Source organism: Dromaius novaehollandiae, chromosome Z, assembly GCF_036370855.1.
Source record: "Dromaius novaehollandiae isolate bDroNov1 chromosome Z, bDroNov1.hap1, whole genome shotgun sequence".
Taxonomy (NCBI): domain Eukaryota; kingdom Metazoa; phylum Chordata; class Aves; order Casuariiformes; family Dromaiidae; genus Dromaius; species Dromaius novaehollandiae.
The window spans coordinates 9,899,348-9,915,585 of record NC_088132.1 but is presented as its reverse complement, the minus strand read 5'-3'; the positions used below and the strand labels follow the sequence as shown (position 1 = coordinate 9,915,585).

Here is a 16,238-nt window from a genome sequence, read left to right as displayed (position 1 = left end):
TTGGTACATTTGCCTAAGAATTTCATAGAACCGCTGAATAACAGACTAGTTGAGTCTGACAAGCACCTCTGGAGATCATCTAGTCCTATGCCCCTGCCCAGAGGAGGGTCAGGCAGAGCAGATAGCTCAGGCCCATGTTAAATCAGATTTTGAATGTTTCCAAGGATGGAGACTCTACATCCTCTCTGTGCAGCCTGTTCCAGTGTTTGACCACCATCACAATAAAAAAAGATTTTTTTCTTATATTCAAGCAGAACTTCTTATAAGTCAGTTTGTGTCCACTGCTTCTCGTCCTTTTACTAGATACCACTGAGAAGAGCCTGGCTCTTCTTTGCTTCTCCCCCTGTCAGGTGTTTTTATGCATTGGTAAGGTCACCCCAGATACTTCTCTTTTTCAAGCTAAATGATCTCAGCTCTCTCAGATAGATGGTCATATGACAGATGCTCCAGTTCCTTAATCACCCTTGTGGCTCCTTGCTGGACTTGCACCACTGTGTCCATGTCTCACTCGTCCTCGGGAGCGCAGCGCTGGACACTGCACCCAAGGTTTTATTTCACTTGTGCCAAGTAGAGGAGAAGGATCACCTCCCTCAACCTGCTGGCACCTCTTTTCTCGATGCAGCCCAGGATGCTGTTGGCCTTCTTTGTTGCAAGGGCGTGTTGCTGGGCCGTGTTCAGCCTGTTGTCCAGCAGCACCCCCGGGGCTTTTTCTGTCAAGCTTCCTTCCAGCAGGTCAGTGCCAACCTGTCCTGGTGCCTGGGGCTCTTCCCCCCCAGACGCAGGACTTTCCATTTCCCTATGCTGAACTCGATGAGGTTCCCGCTGGCCCACGTCTGCAGCCTGTTGAGGTCCCTCTCGGCGTGGCCGCGCAGCCCTCTGGTGCGTCAGCCGCTGCTGCCGGCTCTGCCGTGTGTGCAGCCTTGCCGAGGGCGGCTCTGCCCCGTCGTGCGGGTCGTTAGTGGAGCTGCTGAGCAGTGTTGGCCCCCGCGTTGCCCTGGGGTGCAGCAGTAGTGCGAGGCCTCCAGCTGGCCTTGCTGCCGCTGATCACACGCCTTTGAGGCTGGCAGTTCAGCCAGTTTTCAGTCCACCTCAGTGTCCACTTAGGTGGTTGGTACCCGGTCATTTTGCCTCTGAGGATGTTATGGGAGGAAGCCTCCTTGTGAAGGAGCAGTGTGCACTGCGCATGATGTCTGTAGTGCCTGTACCTTCAGGCCAATATGGCAGAATGCACTAGAAGATAAGTATGTTTTGAGCTGACACATTTGTGGTGGCAGTGTAGTTGGAACTGGTTAAAAGATTTTGTATCTACTGCAGTCTGAGTCCTGCAAAAGAGGGAAAAACCTTTGGGGAATAAGTTAGTTCCCAGAACTTTGGGAAAACATGTTCAGCCACTTCAGAGACAAACTGCCAAAGGCTATTAAGAGCATGTTTTGTCTTTCCACGTGGCTATGCTGGGCCGAAGGATGTATTCTGCACCAATGTGTGCTATCAATTAAATCCAATAGCATGTCTTTTTTATTTTAGTGGTTTTATACAGCTGCTATTGCAATAGATGGATGTACATTTAAATTTTGGTACTTATCTCTAATAGCTATTTCTTTGCACTTTAAACCACCCTTTCAATTGAGTAGCTTCCTGTTTCTTAGAAGAGCTGAAGAAGTGATTTCCATCTTGTTTGGGTGCGTGTGATACTGTTGGATATTGTGTGTTTGCAGAGCTTTTTCCTGCCACCCTGGCTGGCAGTTTTGGCATTTCTTCTAGTCATTTCCTTTGGGAGTAGTAACTTCCAGAATGATAGAGATTTCAGCAAGCTTGAGGGTATTTTAAAAACCAGTTCTGACAAAGGGAGCCTCTGTGTACATAGGTGGGCTGCTGAATCATAGCATTGAAAGCTTGGAAAGGAGAAATTCTCCATTGCTTGGATGAGAGCCCGACTGCTTGACTGTTCTTTGCACTTCCCCTGTTACTCTAAGATTTAGAGAATGCAGGGTGATAGCTGCTTATCAAAGATTCTTGGAGTAGCAGACCAAAGCTCCTCCCCTCTTCTTTTTTTCCTAGCATGGTTTATTATTAAGTCTGAGATGTGAAACAGAACAGAACTTAGTAAGGAGCCACCTTTTTGTGTCACCTCAGGGGTCTGCAAAATCCAGCTTTGAAGAGATTCTTCTGAATTTAGCAATTGCTTAATTTGTCAAAATTTTGTTCTCTTTAGCACAGGGCCTTTTAAAATGTATCCATTTCAGAAGGTCTTGCAAACAGCCTCTTGCAGGTTTTTTGGCAGTCTGCTTGTAAAGCGAAGGTGTATAACTACCTATTAAGCATGGCCAAGAGAGAATGAAATGATGAATAAATTGGAATAGAATAGGAGAGTTTTTAGAAAGAACAGCTTTGATTATGGCCTTTTTAATACTAGAATGCTTCAGAAATAGAGAAAGCCAATCTATTAATGGAAAAAAGACTTTTAAAAGATACATACATTTCTCCTCCACCTATCGCTCCTTAGAGGACAATTTTTCAGCCTTTTAAAAATACTGTAATTACATTTAGATTAGATCCCATTTCTAGGATGGAGATGAAAGGTTTGACCAAAATACCACTCCTCAGGTGTTAGCTTGGTTGATTTATTTTCTGATGAAGAAGGTGTTCTGGAGCAGTGGAAGGGAATAATTTGAATCATACAAGGCTAAGAGGGGGGTTTTTGCACCTTCACAAATGAAAGCAATTATCTGATGTGGAAAATACTACTTGAGAAAAGCAGAATGGGCATGCTGATAGCTTATAAAATTCAGAGGTTATAAATGTCCCCCGAAACCTAGTTAAAGCTCTCTCTCTAATTAATAAATACCTCCCAATTTGTTCTGAGGATAGGCTTTCCTTCAAGGACTGCAGATCCAGGAATGAAAGAACTTTTTTCAAGAGTTACGTTTTATTTCATGCTCTTTATGTGTAGATTTGCTCAGTATGTAGTATCCTTATCTGCATTACCAGGGAAAATTAAAGACCAGGCAATCTGCAAAGCCCACTTCTTCATTCATTTTTTTTCTTAAGTGTATTTAAACTTCTTCCCCTTCAAGGTCAGAGCCCAGAGGACAAACTAGTCACAAAGAAAAACAGTTCAATCTGTGTAGTTTAAAATCAAGATTGAAGTGTTTTATTGATTTACTAATCACATGTAGTTAACTGGCAATCATTTATTAATGGCACTTACTTGGCGATCGCTGAACTATCCCTTTCAAGATCCATATCAGCAATACAACAGACAAACACTCACCAATTTCTTTGTATCCTCCTATACCTAATCTCCAAAAGATCTAACCCTCTCCCCACTACTCCCAACACATCAAGCTATATGCACTGCCCCACCTCCTGCGTGTGCTATAAGCACATGGCGTGTCTTGTGGCAGTGCGGGTTCCCCTTTTTACTCATCCCTCCTGTCACAGGTGCAGATGCTCAAGCTTTAGGTGTTCAGGTGTATCTGAAGAGTACCAAAGAAGAGAGACCTTCAGAGAAGACAAAGATGATTTTGAGTGGTTGTGTATATTTCTGAGCTCTTAGCTGAATGATGCAGATGGGACTCTAGAAGTGCCCCTGCTTTTCATGATGTGGCTTGTCATATAATAGTAGATTTTGATTGTTTGAGTAAACCACTTAATCTTCCTCCTTTGCCCTTTGGGGAAAAGGAAGGGCTTTGCTTGGGATTTAGCTTCCAGATTCCTTCCTTCCTGCTACACCTTCCAATGAAGATATGCTGATCTTATTGAGTAAATTGGAGGGGTCCCAGATTTAGTATCTACCTGTTTTGGCCATGACCATCAACAGCGAGCTCTGAAATTTTGGCTGACCTAGAAAAAGGTTGTACTTGAGACGGAGAATAGTGTGTCGTTTATTCTCAAAAACTAAATAAACATTAAGGAAGCACAACTGGGTTCTTTCTGTTGGAGAAGTTCCTCAAGTTCTCAACTTCAGTAGCAACCTCTAATGAACCTGCCTTGGTGCCAGCTAGTTTACCTTCTCTGAAGTGCGTGCTGTTCATAACTGTCCATGGTCCATTCTTGGATGCTTGATGTGCGCTGCTGGCCTATATTTAGATGTCTTCTCTGGCTTTTTTTCCTTGAGTTCTTTCGGTTATAAGAACTAGCTCTGCTGAACTGTCTGGGTTCAGAAGGGTGTCAGGTTTTTAATTTCTAGACAGACATAAAGGTCTAACCTAGCATACAAAAATACTGGTAAGTTTCTGGCTGAAATAATGAAACTGGAAAACACTGAAATTTGCTGTCAGTGTAGACCATCAAATTGGATACTAAATTTACACTGTGCTAGCTATATGAGGCAGGGGAAGAAAACTATAAACTAAATATAAAACCCCTCCATCTGAAAATAGAGCATAGATTTGGAGGACTATTTTTGCACACGTCCTGCTGTGGTTATGAGGTAAATGAGAGATCTTGACCGTGTTGCTGGGGCTTTATTAAATCTTGGTTGGCAAGACAATGCTTAATGACAAAAGCAGGAACTCTGTCTCACTGAGTGTGGAATGTAAGTGATGGCCTTTTGAATTTGATAGTGAGTAAAAATAGCTTTATTCAGGATAGCATATTTAACGAATGAGGCAGAGTTCCTTTGAAAAATTTTGTAAAGTCCTTAAGGACTTCATGTAGTTATGACTGTGACAGTCCTAAATACGTGGAGTAAACACGGTTCATAGGAACGGTTATTATTTTTCATTAGATCAATTGATACAGAAAAATAATTGATACAGATTGATAATTGAAGAAAGTGGGGAAAAAGATACAGGTCCTGAGTATGGAAGCTAATATTTTCATCTTGAGTAAAAGTAGAAAAAATCAAGTTAAATATAGGTTGAAAACAAATGCCCGGAGTTCACATTTGTTCTTGCATCCTACAGTTTTATCTGTGTCAGGGCCTGGTGTGCATCTGCCTTCTAGAAGCAGAGCTGGCTGAGTGAAGGCGTCTAGCTGGCTGAGTCCAAGGCCAGCTCCTGTGCTGGTAAGAGCTGCCCTGCGGGAGGCTGGAGGCAAGGTCCCCCCTCTGTGCCCTCCAGAGGTGCTGTCAGGCTGTGGCTGCACCGCTGGACCCGTGAGTGCAACGTCATGGCCCCGCGGCAGCCGCGTCTGCGCCCGGTCCCGGGCCTCCGTGATCCTGACCCCGGCGCGGTCCTGCCCAGCTGGACCTCGGACCTGCCTCATTGCCGCGGGCTGGCTGGGTGCTCATGGGCTGTGTCATGGTGTCGTGGGGTGGTCACTGCCCATGCTGGCCTTGCTACCACGCTCCATTCCCAGCTCACCGTCCTTGCAGAGCAGCCCGCCCTCGCTGCACCCTGACAGTCTGAACCTGAAAGGCAAATTTATTAAACAATTGTAACTTACATAGGAAGGCTACACCTTAGCTCATTTTTCTAGCCCTTTTCTTCATCTTAAATTCAAGCAGTCCAACATCATTAAAGTCATCAGAAGAAATGTTTTCCCTGGACAGTCACCTACCGACTGTAACCAGTATATCATGCTTCTACTCTGGGCTAATAAGTACCTGCCTTATAGCAGAGTACAGTTTTCTCCAATTCACCTGCAGCTAAGCTTGAAGTATTCCACAGGCAATATAATTATATTCTGTTTTTTTCTAGAGTGACTGCCTGCCTTCTCTCATTTGCCTCTGCTGCTTAGTTACCAGTTGTTTTCTCAGACTTTCTGACTGATTAATGTAATCTGTTTACTTGCAGCAGTTTTTCTCAACTTGTATTTAAAAGGGTATTTGTGCTTGACCCTCTTTCTGTCTTCATTGATTTTGCTAGTAAGATGTCAGCTATCTCTGAAGTCCTTTTCTTGCTTGGAATCCTTACTCATGACAGGACAGAATGAAGTTTTGGATGGGGAACTTGTCATGTATTTTGGTTGTTAGAGCCTTTGTTTTTCAGTCATGACTACTAACTTGTCCTATTCATGCAAATGTATGTTAAACTAGAGTGATGGGGCTGTTCTTCAACAGTGCTATGTATCTAATGTTGCCAAATGCTCACATGCCTGGCATTTTATTTGCCTCTTGCCCTTCTGCACAGTGGGAAGACAGGAAGCAGAGTCCTCTGTCACTGTAACATTTCATGCATAGGAAATGCATACAGCCTATACCCTGTATGCAGAAGTGATTGCGTGGCATGTGAAAGGAATGGAGAATGGACAAAGCTAAAGCTGTAGAGCTGTACAGCTGTTCTGCTGTAAATCGGCAAAACAAGGCCTAGACTTAGGGATATGCTGCTTGAATAATAAAAGGCTGAAGGAGAAACCTCCACGCTGGCGAGTCTGTTGTGTGCATCTGTCCTCAGCTGTGCATGCAATTGTGTAGCGTGAGAAGTTCATAATAGTCAGCAAGATAATTTGGCAGTACAAGCTCAAGAGAGCCAAGCTGCAAGGCAGATGTGCCTCTTACACAGTGGAGAGCAAACCAGAGTAAGGTCTCTTGGCTCTGCTTCGGAGAAACTGTCAGAGGACTGTTTTATTCCCTGGCAAGCCTACTGTAAATTTGGAGAATTTTTAGAGCTACCAGGATATTTATGGCCAGAAAGCCAATGGAACAGGTTGCCCAGAGATGATGTACAGTCTCCATCCTTGGAGATTTTCAAAACATGATTGGATAAAATCCAGAGCAACCTGGTCTTACCTGTTGTAGCTGACCCGGCTTTGAAGAGGAGGTTGGACTGGAGGCCTTCAAAGGTCCCTTCCAACCTGAATTATCCTATGATGCCTGGTCCTGTGTTATTCATGTGAAGCTCAGGAAAACCAGCTTGGTTTTTAGTCTTGTTTTGCTAGTTTGCTAGGATCTTTACTTTATTTACTGCTTTGTGTAAATGGATGAAGAGAAGCAAAGTTAAAAACACTCCATTTACAAACATGTATGAAATCAATACCTTTAATTAGAGCCTTATTTATTTGTCAGGATATTATTGCAAGTTCAAGAACCTCTTGATGAATTTTTCAAAAACCTCGAATGATCGATTGTTTTCTCCTAAGCCCTGAGCTGCCCATACCATATACCTCGTTAGTCATTCCGTGGAAATGTTCCATGTTCTTATTGTTGTTGCTTACCCTTGAATATGCAGTGACAATAGAAGTAAGTATCTCGATTGCCTCCCCTAACTATACCAGCCCCTAAAACCTTATGTAGTTGATAAATATTTCTTAAGATATTTAAGTCACCTTGAATGAAAGCTCATAAGTGAACAAAAACCCCATAAATTTCTTCACTGGTCTTGTATCTTTGTTTTCCCATCCTTAGAGCAGTATACCTTCAGTAACGGGGAAAAAAAATACAGTCTTAAGATCTTTAAGAGTTGCTTATACTTTTTGATTTTTTTTATCACTAGAGGAGAACAGCTTAGACTTGTATATTTTTAGAGTAATTTCTATCTAGTTGATATAAATAATTCTCTGCCCCTAGATGGAGATATGGACTGGATGACATTTTAAAGTGACTTATAGCTCTGTTTTGCTATGATTTTAAAGGATCATAGAATAATTTAGGTGTGAGGGAACTGCTCAGAGCAGGGTCAGCTATGAGGTCAGACCAGGTTGCTTAGGGCTTTACTCAGTTTGGTCTTGAAGCCTCCAAAGATGGACATTCCCCAAACTGCAGGCAAGCTGTTCCAATGCCTGACTGTCCTTGTTTTTTCACATTAAACTGTTTGGTTCAAGGAGCCTCATTCTGTTCCTGTTTCCTCATTCTATGTTTGTTGATAGAATTCCAGTTAATAGAAAGGCGTAAACTTATGGAAAGGGCGCACTGGAAGAGCAGTAACAGTGTGCTTTATTAGCAGTATTAAAACAAGCCAGAAGCCTGTCAGTCTTGTGTTGTGTCTCTCTACTTCCCAAGTCCCTAAATGTCATCAAGATACTGCAGTTAACATCTCATATATATGAGGGATGTGATTTGAAGGAAATCAAGAGGGTTTGGGATTGTTTCATTACTGTCTATGGAAGGATTATCTTCTGTTTTTGTAGCAAATATGTTTGGTAGTTCTGCTAGCCAGTGTTTTTGCTTTTGTGATTAGTTGGTCTAGGTCATGATGGATTACCATTGAATGCCTTTATGCAATGCTGAATTGTCTCCTGTCACTTTCAGCCATTACCAAAATAAGCTATTACACTGTTTGAAATATTTGAATGATACTTTAAAATAAAAGCAGATGCTCTGAATTGTCAAAATTATGTATGTATTGTGTGGAGAATTAGCAGTTGTAAGCTACAGAAATCCAGTTCAAATTAGTCTTTGAGAAAGTTATTTAACATGCAGAAAAAATGTGACTTACCACTACAGCAGGTTCTTCAAATCGTTGCTGAGGAGCCATCTGTGTGGCTTAGCAGATACCTGGAGAGAGTGGGGTGGCCGGACACTTGAAACTCAGTGTGGTAGGAGCTGGTAACTGGGGGTTTCCTGGCCCTGTTTCTTTAGTTCTTTGCTCCTGTCATTGCCAAGTGTTACGCTAAATGCCTAACAGTAACTTACTATAGTGGTGTATGGCAAAGGCCAAAATAAGGACAACTGTGACAGTCATGAGTCAAAAATTTTCTGCTGTGTGATGTGTTGGTACGATGCATCCCCTACTGCCCTCTTACAGTTACAGGCTCACATTACATTCTGGCAGCACCTTCATACTAGGATTCGTGGGGCCTGTAACTAGCGGTAGTGAGGTCTAACTCATTCTATCAAAATGAATCACTGTTTTTGTTAGGTTTTAGAGTTGCTTCACGAGCAGCTTTTGCTGTCCCTGATGAATGGTTGCTTATGTACTTATGAGCCAGCAGTGCACCCTTGCAGCAGAGGTCTGTGGTATCCTGGGCTGCATTAGGCAAAGCGTTGCCGGCAGGTGAAGGGAGGTGTTTCTTCCTCTCTGCTCACCACTGATGAGGCCACACCTGCAGTGCTGAGTCCAGATCTGGGCTCCCCAGGACACGAGAGACATAGATGCACTGGAGCAAGTTCAGTGAAGGGCCACAAAGACGATGAAGGGACTGGAGCATTTGAGACAGAGGTGAGACAGCTGGGACTATTTAGCCTGGAGAAAAGAAGGCTCGGGGGGATCTTATCAATGTGTATAGATATCTGAAGGGAGGTTATAAATAAGATGGAGCCAGAGTATTTTCAGTGGTGCCCAGTGACAGGACAAGAGGCAGCGGACAAGATGAAACACAGGAAGGTCTGTCTAAATCTAAGGAAAAACCTTTTTACTGTGAAGGTGATGGAGCACTGGGACAGGCTGCCCAGAGAGGTTGTGGAGTCTCCATTCCTGGAGATATTCAAAACCCATCTGAACAGGGTCCTGGGCAACCTGCTGTGGCTGACCTTGCTTGAGCAGGGGAGTTGGACTACATGATCTCCAGAGGTCCCTTCCAGCCTCAACCCTTCTGTCATTCTGTGTGATTTCAGTGCAGTCTATTGTGGTGTAAAGACTTGGGAAGCAGAAAGCTTGTGCTAAATTTGCAGGTGTTGATTGACTAACATGCAACAATTTGTGTCCTGAGGGAAGGGGAGGGGGACATATTCCACTCGAGATCTGAATTAGAGCCCTGCTGTCTCTAAGGGCAAGAAGTATTTCTTTTCCTGGTGCCTGGTGTAACATTAGGCCCTAGGCTGATTGTCTTGTTTTGAATTATATGCAGTGAAGAATGCATTTTTTTTTCATCATTACAGCAGAAATCAGCAAATGTTGCTGCTTGTGTTATAGTCTTTTTTGTGATGTAACTTATTAAACAACAAGCATATGCATTTGAAGACAAAATAGGACAAGCAAGATATCATGGTGTTTATGCCTTCATTAGTCTGTAAATCTGAAATAGAAGCTCTTGTTTGGTGAGCTTCTTTATTGAAATCCAGATGAAAAGAACATGGCTGTACTATAAAGTGACTCAAAGATTAAGCCTTTTACTAGCATAATAATTAATCTTATTGTAATGTATCTTAACTGTTGCCTTGGAGATATCTGAATGTTTCTTTTTTTATTCTTTTCAGGGAAATTCAAATGGCATTGCTACTGTGGATGTTTCAGCAGGTTTTGTGGGACTAGACAGCTATGTGGAGATACCAGCAATCTTTCTGACAGCGTTTGCAACATACGCAGGACCTTTGCTTTGGGCCATTCATCTGCTGTGCTACTTAAGTTCTGAAGTTAGCAGGTAATCAGTTTTGAACTAAATTAGTGCTCCCCTTGCATTGCAGATACAAGCACCCATCCATGCAATGTACACCTTTTCAAACAAGTAGTTTTCTTGACATAATTTTTTTCCTTGGAAGTTAGTTTTCCAATGAGAAAATGTAAATTCTCTTTTGGTATGAGTTTATATTATCTCACTGTTTATGTTTCATTTTATCTGCAGAAGTTTTGCATTGGGAGATGTGTGTATGTTTTACTACTTTTGTATCTTAATGGCTTCTGAGTCTGCTGTACTACATTATTTAAAATATTATTATGTTGTATTGTAACAGGGAAAAATACTAGGAGGATGCCTGAAAACATTTGTCTCAGCACCTATTAAGTAGGAGACCTGAGGAGGCTGTTTTTTAGTAATGGAATAGAATTCAGACTTAATTGATGTGCTGTCCTTTGTGAACAATTGTCATTGCTTGGCATAGAGGCACACGACATTCTATTAAAAAGAACAATTTGTTGTACAGTACATGTTATTCATTATTGCAGGCACTTGTAGCTAAAATATTTGTGCATTTGGGTCTTCAGGGTATCTCGTGTCAAGGATGTGTAAAAGAATATAAAATGAATTACTGCATTTGGAATTTTAGGAAGACATAGTAGGAAATTTTTTTATGGAACGTAGAGTGTGTGTATGAAATTCAACAGGACTCTCATCCTGCAAGTTTAATTCATCATCCGTGGCACTCTTGCTGAGAGAAGCAGTGTGTTAAAAGAGAAGGGAGCTGTAAATTCCGTATTCTACCATATCAATCCACAAATACAAAACCCTGATATATTTTCAGTGAAATAACATTTGCCAGTGACTAAATTTTTACCATCTCAGAGCTTTCATTAGTCAGCTACAAATGTGTTATCTGTGGAACTTAAGGTTATCTTAACCATTTTTTTAATGAGAAGCAAAACATTGCAGTAGGCTTGGCAGGTGGGCTTTTAGGCAGTATTTAGTTTATCGTAGCTCTTTGCCTTTTGCATTGGCATACCCTGTAAACATGTCTGACTGCTGTTTATCTACAAAGCCTCATCCAGTCCCGTCCCTCCTGTGCTTTTTCTTATCTGGCTTCTCTCTTCTCCTCTTCCTTGTTTGTCTTGGGCTGTACTTATATGATGAATTTGCGTTGGTACATATGTGTTCATCAAAGGCTTGAAGAGGTGGGATCCCCAATAAACCCAGCTGCTGCACAGAATAATGGAGGTTTTCGTACCAGAAAGGACCTGTTCTAACAGGATAAATTCCTGCAAAGTCATTGTGTCTAATGCTCCTTATTAATGGGCTGTAGAGACAGTTCCTTATTCACTGATTTGCTTATCTGCCAAATTGCTCTTCAGAGACACCTAGCTCTCTCCACTTGATTTCAGTGGAATTATGTAGCCCTCTGCCATTGTACTGCGCCAGTAAAGCACTCAGTGTAGGCTGGGACTCACTATGGAACATTACCTCCTAGTCTTAAGCCATTTATTTTGAAGTCATGTTTGATCTTACCTAGATTGACACTGTCTCAATATTGGTCTTTGTGTATAATACTTCTGAAATCCAGGCTTTCATCTCTTCATTCTCATATTTTTTGCTTTAAGTGGAGTACCTGTGGAATACACAAACTATTTTTGTTTGGATTTATATAACCACAGAAGCCCCTTCCTTGAATTTTCCATGCCACCTCGTGTCTTGACACTAAATTCAGTTTCGTCTCTGCATTTTTAAAGCCCCTCAGTTTAGCTTTAGTTACTGCTTTGCTCCACTAATCCATCCCCCCCAGACAAATTTCCAAAGTTTCCCAAGTTTTCAAGCTTTATCCTTTCTTTCAACTCTCTTTAAAAGAGTTACAATTTACATAGAAAAGCGCCTGCCTCCTGTGTTCCAGTGATTGTGACCCAGTATCCTGGTTATTCCTTCCTTTTTATTAATCTGCTGTTTTTCACAGTGAATTCCTTTATTCCTCTCTTCAGCTCTACCACAGTTTGTTTAAGAGAGCTCGATGGTTCTGCGGGTCATATCCATGGAGAGTCGCGCTCTCCATCGTTCATTACTACATTGTAGGTCCTTTGGAACTGGAGCTTTTCGCTTAGAGGACTCCACGCACAGTCGTGTAGACTTCCTCAGCACCATTGTGTGGGGAAGGGAGAGAATAAATGCCAGCCTAATGTTTTAAAGAGCTGAAGTTTTAATTTTACTTAAACCTCAGACTGCAGACTGTGATCAGCTTTAGCATGCAATTAAGAGAAAATGACACCATATAGCATGTTTTTTGAAAGCTGTTCTAACAAAGTAATTAAAATCTTGTTGTAACAACATCTTTAAGGATCTGTACTTGTTTAGTATTTTTTCAAATAATGTGTCTCTATAGTAGTGTTGGTTATTCTTCTGATGTCTTCTTGGTTGAATTATGGCAGACTAAAAGCTCAGCTAGTGGTTTTGCCAGGTATAGTGCTGGTTTAAACTGCTCTCAAGTGGTTAGCTGTGACCTGAAATACCCACATCACTTACGTAAGTAGATCCCATTGAGCAGCTTGTGTCCATAGACATTTTAAGGTTTATTTGGGTCAGCTTGGTAAGTCTTTTTCCTCTGTAAACTGGACTAGAATCTTTCTAACCTCTGGGACTTGTTTAAATTGAAATTTTTTAGTGTTTGGAGCTTTGGTCTGTGCACCTTTCCTCTTACTCTTGTGTTTTGTTGTTGCTGGCTGAATGGTTGTGTCCTTTCTTTGCTTTTATTCCTTGGACCCAAAGCTAAAACTGCAGAAAGCATAGGTCAGCTGCCTCAAGTGATTTCTTAAGTGTATGGGAACTTCAGCTTTTTAAAAAAGAGCTGAAGGCTTTGAAGTGTTCTTACAGGCCTCTTATTAATTCTTTTATAAGCAGTATACCTTAGTCAGTGAAGTTCAAACCTTTCCTTTTCCTTTTTTTTAATGTGGGCCTGAATATAAGATGAAGATTCTTCCCCTCCTTACTCCCCATAGGAAGCTCTAAGAGGATCCATGCACCCAGAGCAGGACTGTGAGATTGCCATAGGACACCATCGAGATTCCTGAGCCATCGTGGTACAGTGACAACCAAAAGGATGTAACCAGAACTGCACAAGTGTGCCATTTTTAGCCCAAATTCTGTTATCTGCAGCCTGTTTTAGAGCTGCTTTGGTCTGAGGAAGTTGAGCTGGACACGGAAATGTGACCGGTAATAGCTATCTTTGTTGTTCCAGGCACTGAGCAGAGTCCTGTGTAGCTTGTAGCTCCATCACTTGGCTTTGCTTACCAGAGCTGCTTGCTGGGGTTGTTAGGAACAGCTCTACTGGGGCAAGTAGTTCCTAGCGGCAAGCACACAGACATACCCTTCCCTCCCTCTGCACTCAACTTTCATGGATTCAGACTAGTTGAGTGTGGCAGGCGCCTCTGGAGATTGTATAGTCCAACCTCCCTGCCCAAAGGAGGGTCAAGCGGAGCAGGTTACCCAGGCCCATGTCCAGCTGGGTTTTGAATATCTCCAAGGATGGAGAGTCCACAACATCTCTGTGCAGCCTGTTCCAGTGTTTGACCACCATCACAGTAAAAAGGCTGCTGCGTGTGTTTAAGTGGAATTTCTTGTATGTCAATTTGTGCTCTTTGCCTCTTGTCCTCTCACTGGATACCACTGAGAAGAGCCTGGCTCCTTCTTCTTTACTTCTACCCTAGTCATATATTTTTACTCATTGGTAAGATCCTCACAGAGCCTTCTCCTTTCCAGGCTAACCAGTCCCAGCTCTCTGAGCCTCTCCTTGCTTGAGAGATGCTCCAGTCCCTTAATCATCCTTATCATGCCTTGGTGGACTCGATCCAATATGTCCTTGTCTTTGCTATGTTGGGCAGGCAGGAACTGGGCACAAAACTCCAGGTGTGGCCTCACCAGCACTTAATAGAGGGGAAGAATGGACTTGCTGACAGCACTCTTCCTAATACAGCCCGGGTACTGTTGGCCTTCTTTGATGTAAGCGCACATTGCTGGGCCCAACCTGTCCTGGTGCCTGAGGCTCTTCCTCTCCAGACGCAGGACTTTCCATTTCCCTATGCTGAACTCGATGAGGTTCCCGCTGGCCCACGTCTGCAGCCTGTTGAGGTCCCTCTCGGCGTGGCCGCGCAGCCCTCTGGTGCGTCAGCCGCTGCTGCCGGCTCTGCCGTGTGTGCAGCCTTGCCGAGGGCGGCTCTGCCCCGTCGTGCGGGTCGTTAGTGGAGCTGCTGAGCAGTGTTGGCCCCCGCGTTGCCCTGGGGTGCAGCAGCAGTGCGAGGCCTCCAGCTGGCCTTGCTGCCGCTGATCACACGCCTTTGAGGCTGGCAGTTCAGCCAGTTTTCAGTCCACCTCAGCGTCCACTTAGGTGGTTGGTACCCGGTCATTTTGCCTCTGAGGATGTTATGGGAGGAAGCCTCCTTGTGAAGGAGCAGTGTGCAATGTGCACGATGTCTGTAGTGCCTGTACCTTCAGGCCAATATGGCAGAATGCACTAGAAGATAAGTATGTTTTGAGCTGACACATTTGTGGTGGCAACGTAGTTGGAACTGGTTAAAAAATTTATTTCAATCTGATCAAACACATGGGACTATAGAAAATAAGCATTTTTGTAAAACATTTAATGACCTGATAGACCTGAACATGCTTTGAGTACATATATGTATCTCTTTCTCTCTCTCCCTCTCTCTCTCTCTCCCCCTCTCTCTCTTTATTAAGTTGCAGGTAGAAAATTGCAGTTCTTAAAGGTGAAGGTACAATCCAAACATTTTTTCTGAACCCATCATTATTTTGCATAAGTAGTTGTTAATTCTTCTGTTTCCACCCCACTCTCCCATATAGCTTGATAAAAACCAGAATTATTTACAACTAAGAATATACCGCTGCTGCTTTCTCTGGAATGATAATACCTTCTATCCATTGTGTTTACCAGAAAACCAGTACTCTGGTTAAAACAAAACATACAGAAGAAGGTATCATCCTGTTCCCTCACATGTATGGAGGCCTGGAAGCGTTTTGGAATTGGGGTTTCATTGCTACAAGTTGGCAGAATATTGTATTCATTCTGATGCCTCCTGACATGCTGTCATTGCAGTGATGGGCAGGAGACTTTTCTTAGGCAATAATGTTCTACGATGGACAGCTCTTCACTCATTCCTCCGTAATGCCAGGGAACAGAGATAAGCAACTTTTCCTATGAGGTTTCCTTCGGGCAGCCATGATTCTCAGTAGTATTGCATGGGCTGTAAGCTGAGGCCGGTTTTGACTATCTGTTTCTAAGTGAAAATTGATCCTGCTGAGGAGAGTTGCCTAGAGTTGCCCTAAGCAAATGACAAGTTGCTTCAAAGCTGTCCGCAGCATAAATGCCAACCTCTTCCCCTATCGACCAGCTATGTAGCTGTGTTCTAGGAGTTGAGACGCTTTCTGTATAAATGTTGGGGGAAGTTGTGAGCATAGAATTTATAAATATGCAAATTTGGGGTGGGTTCTATTATTTTTGCTTTACAAAGACAGAGGCAAGCATCTAAAGAGATCTGGAGCTTAAAACACTTGAGACTTAATTTTTGGTAGAGTTGGCATATCCAGCGTAAGGTTTGTTTTCTAGTGACAACCCTAATCAAGAGCTCAGGCTCTGGTGTGTTTGCGACTGCCCAAATGCTTTACAGAGTGGTCCATGCAGCTTTAAAATGGTCCTGTTGATGCCGTGTAGTGCCATTACTACAAGATTGCTCTCATTGACAGAACTACTAGCTTAGAAAGGGACCACTTTAAGTAAGTATGGAAGACATGCTTTTTAGTCAATAAGCATTCTTTTGCTTTATAGACAATATTAAATTGAAAGTAAAGGGTTCTGAGATTGCATTTTTGGTTCCTGCCAGCACTCTGTTCCTAGGTTTTTACAGTTTTGCTGCCTTCTTCCTCTTGCTTTTCTGGTGTCCATCTAACCTGTAGAAGTATGCTTAGTAGCATGTGGCTCAGTTGGCCACACAGCCTTGGAGCTTTCAGTCAATCTGCAGAGCTACGAGCTGCTCCTTACTCTGCCTAGGGTG

At 42.8% G+C, this 16,238-nt stretch overlaps 1 protein-coding gene across 1 annotated transcript in view; it reads left to right on the top strand.

The window, feature by feature from the left end:
• PIGG (phosphatidylinositol glycan anchor biosynthesis class G (EMM blood group)) overlaps positions 1 to 16,238 on the top strand; it is a 104,855-nt gene that overhangs the window by 53,683 nt on the left and 34,934 nt on the right. The window contains exon 12 of the mRNA XM_026098697.2: positions 10,019 to 10,182. Within this exon, the coding sequence (XP_025954482.2) occupies positions 10,019 to 10,182 (164 nt within the window). The remainder of the gene's footprint in view (positions 1 to 10,018; positions 10,183 to 16,238) is intronic.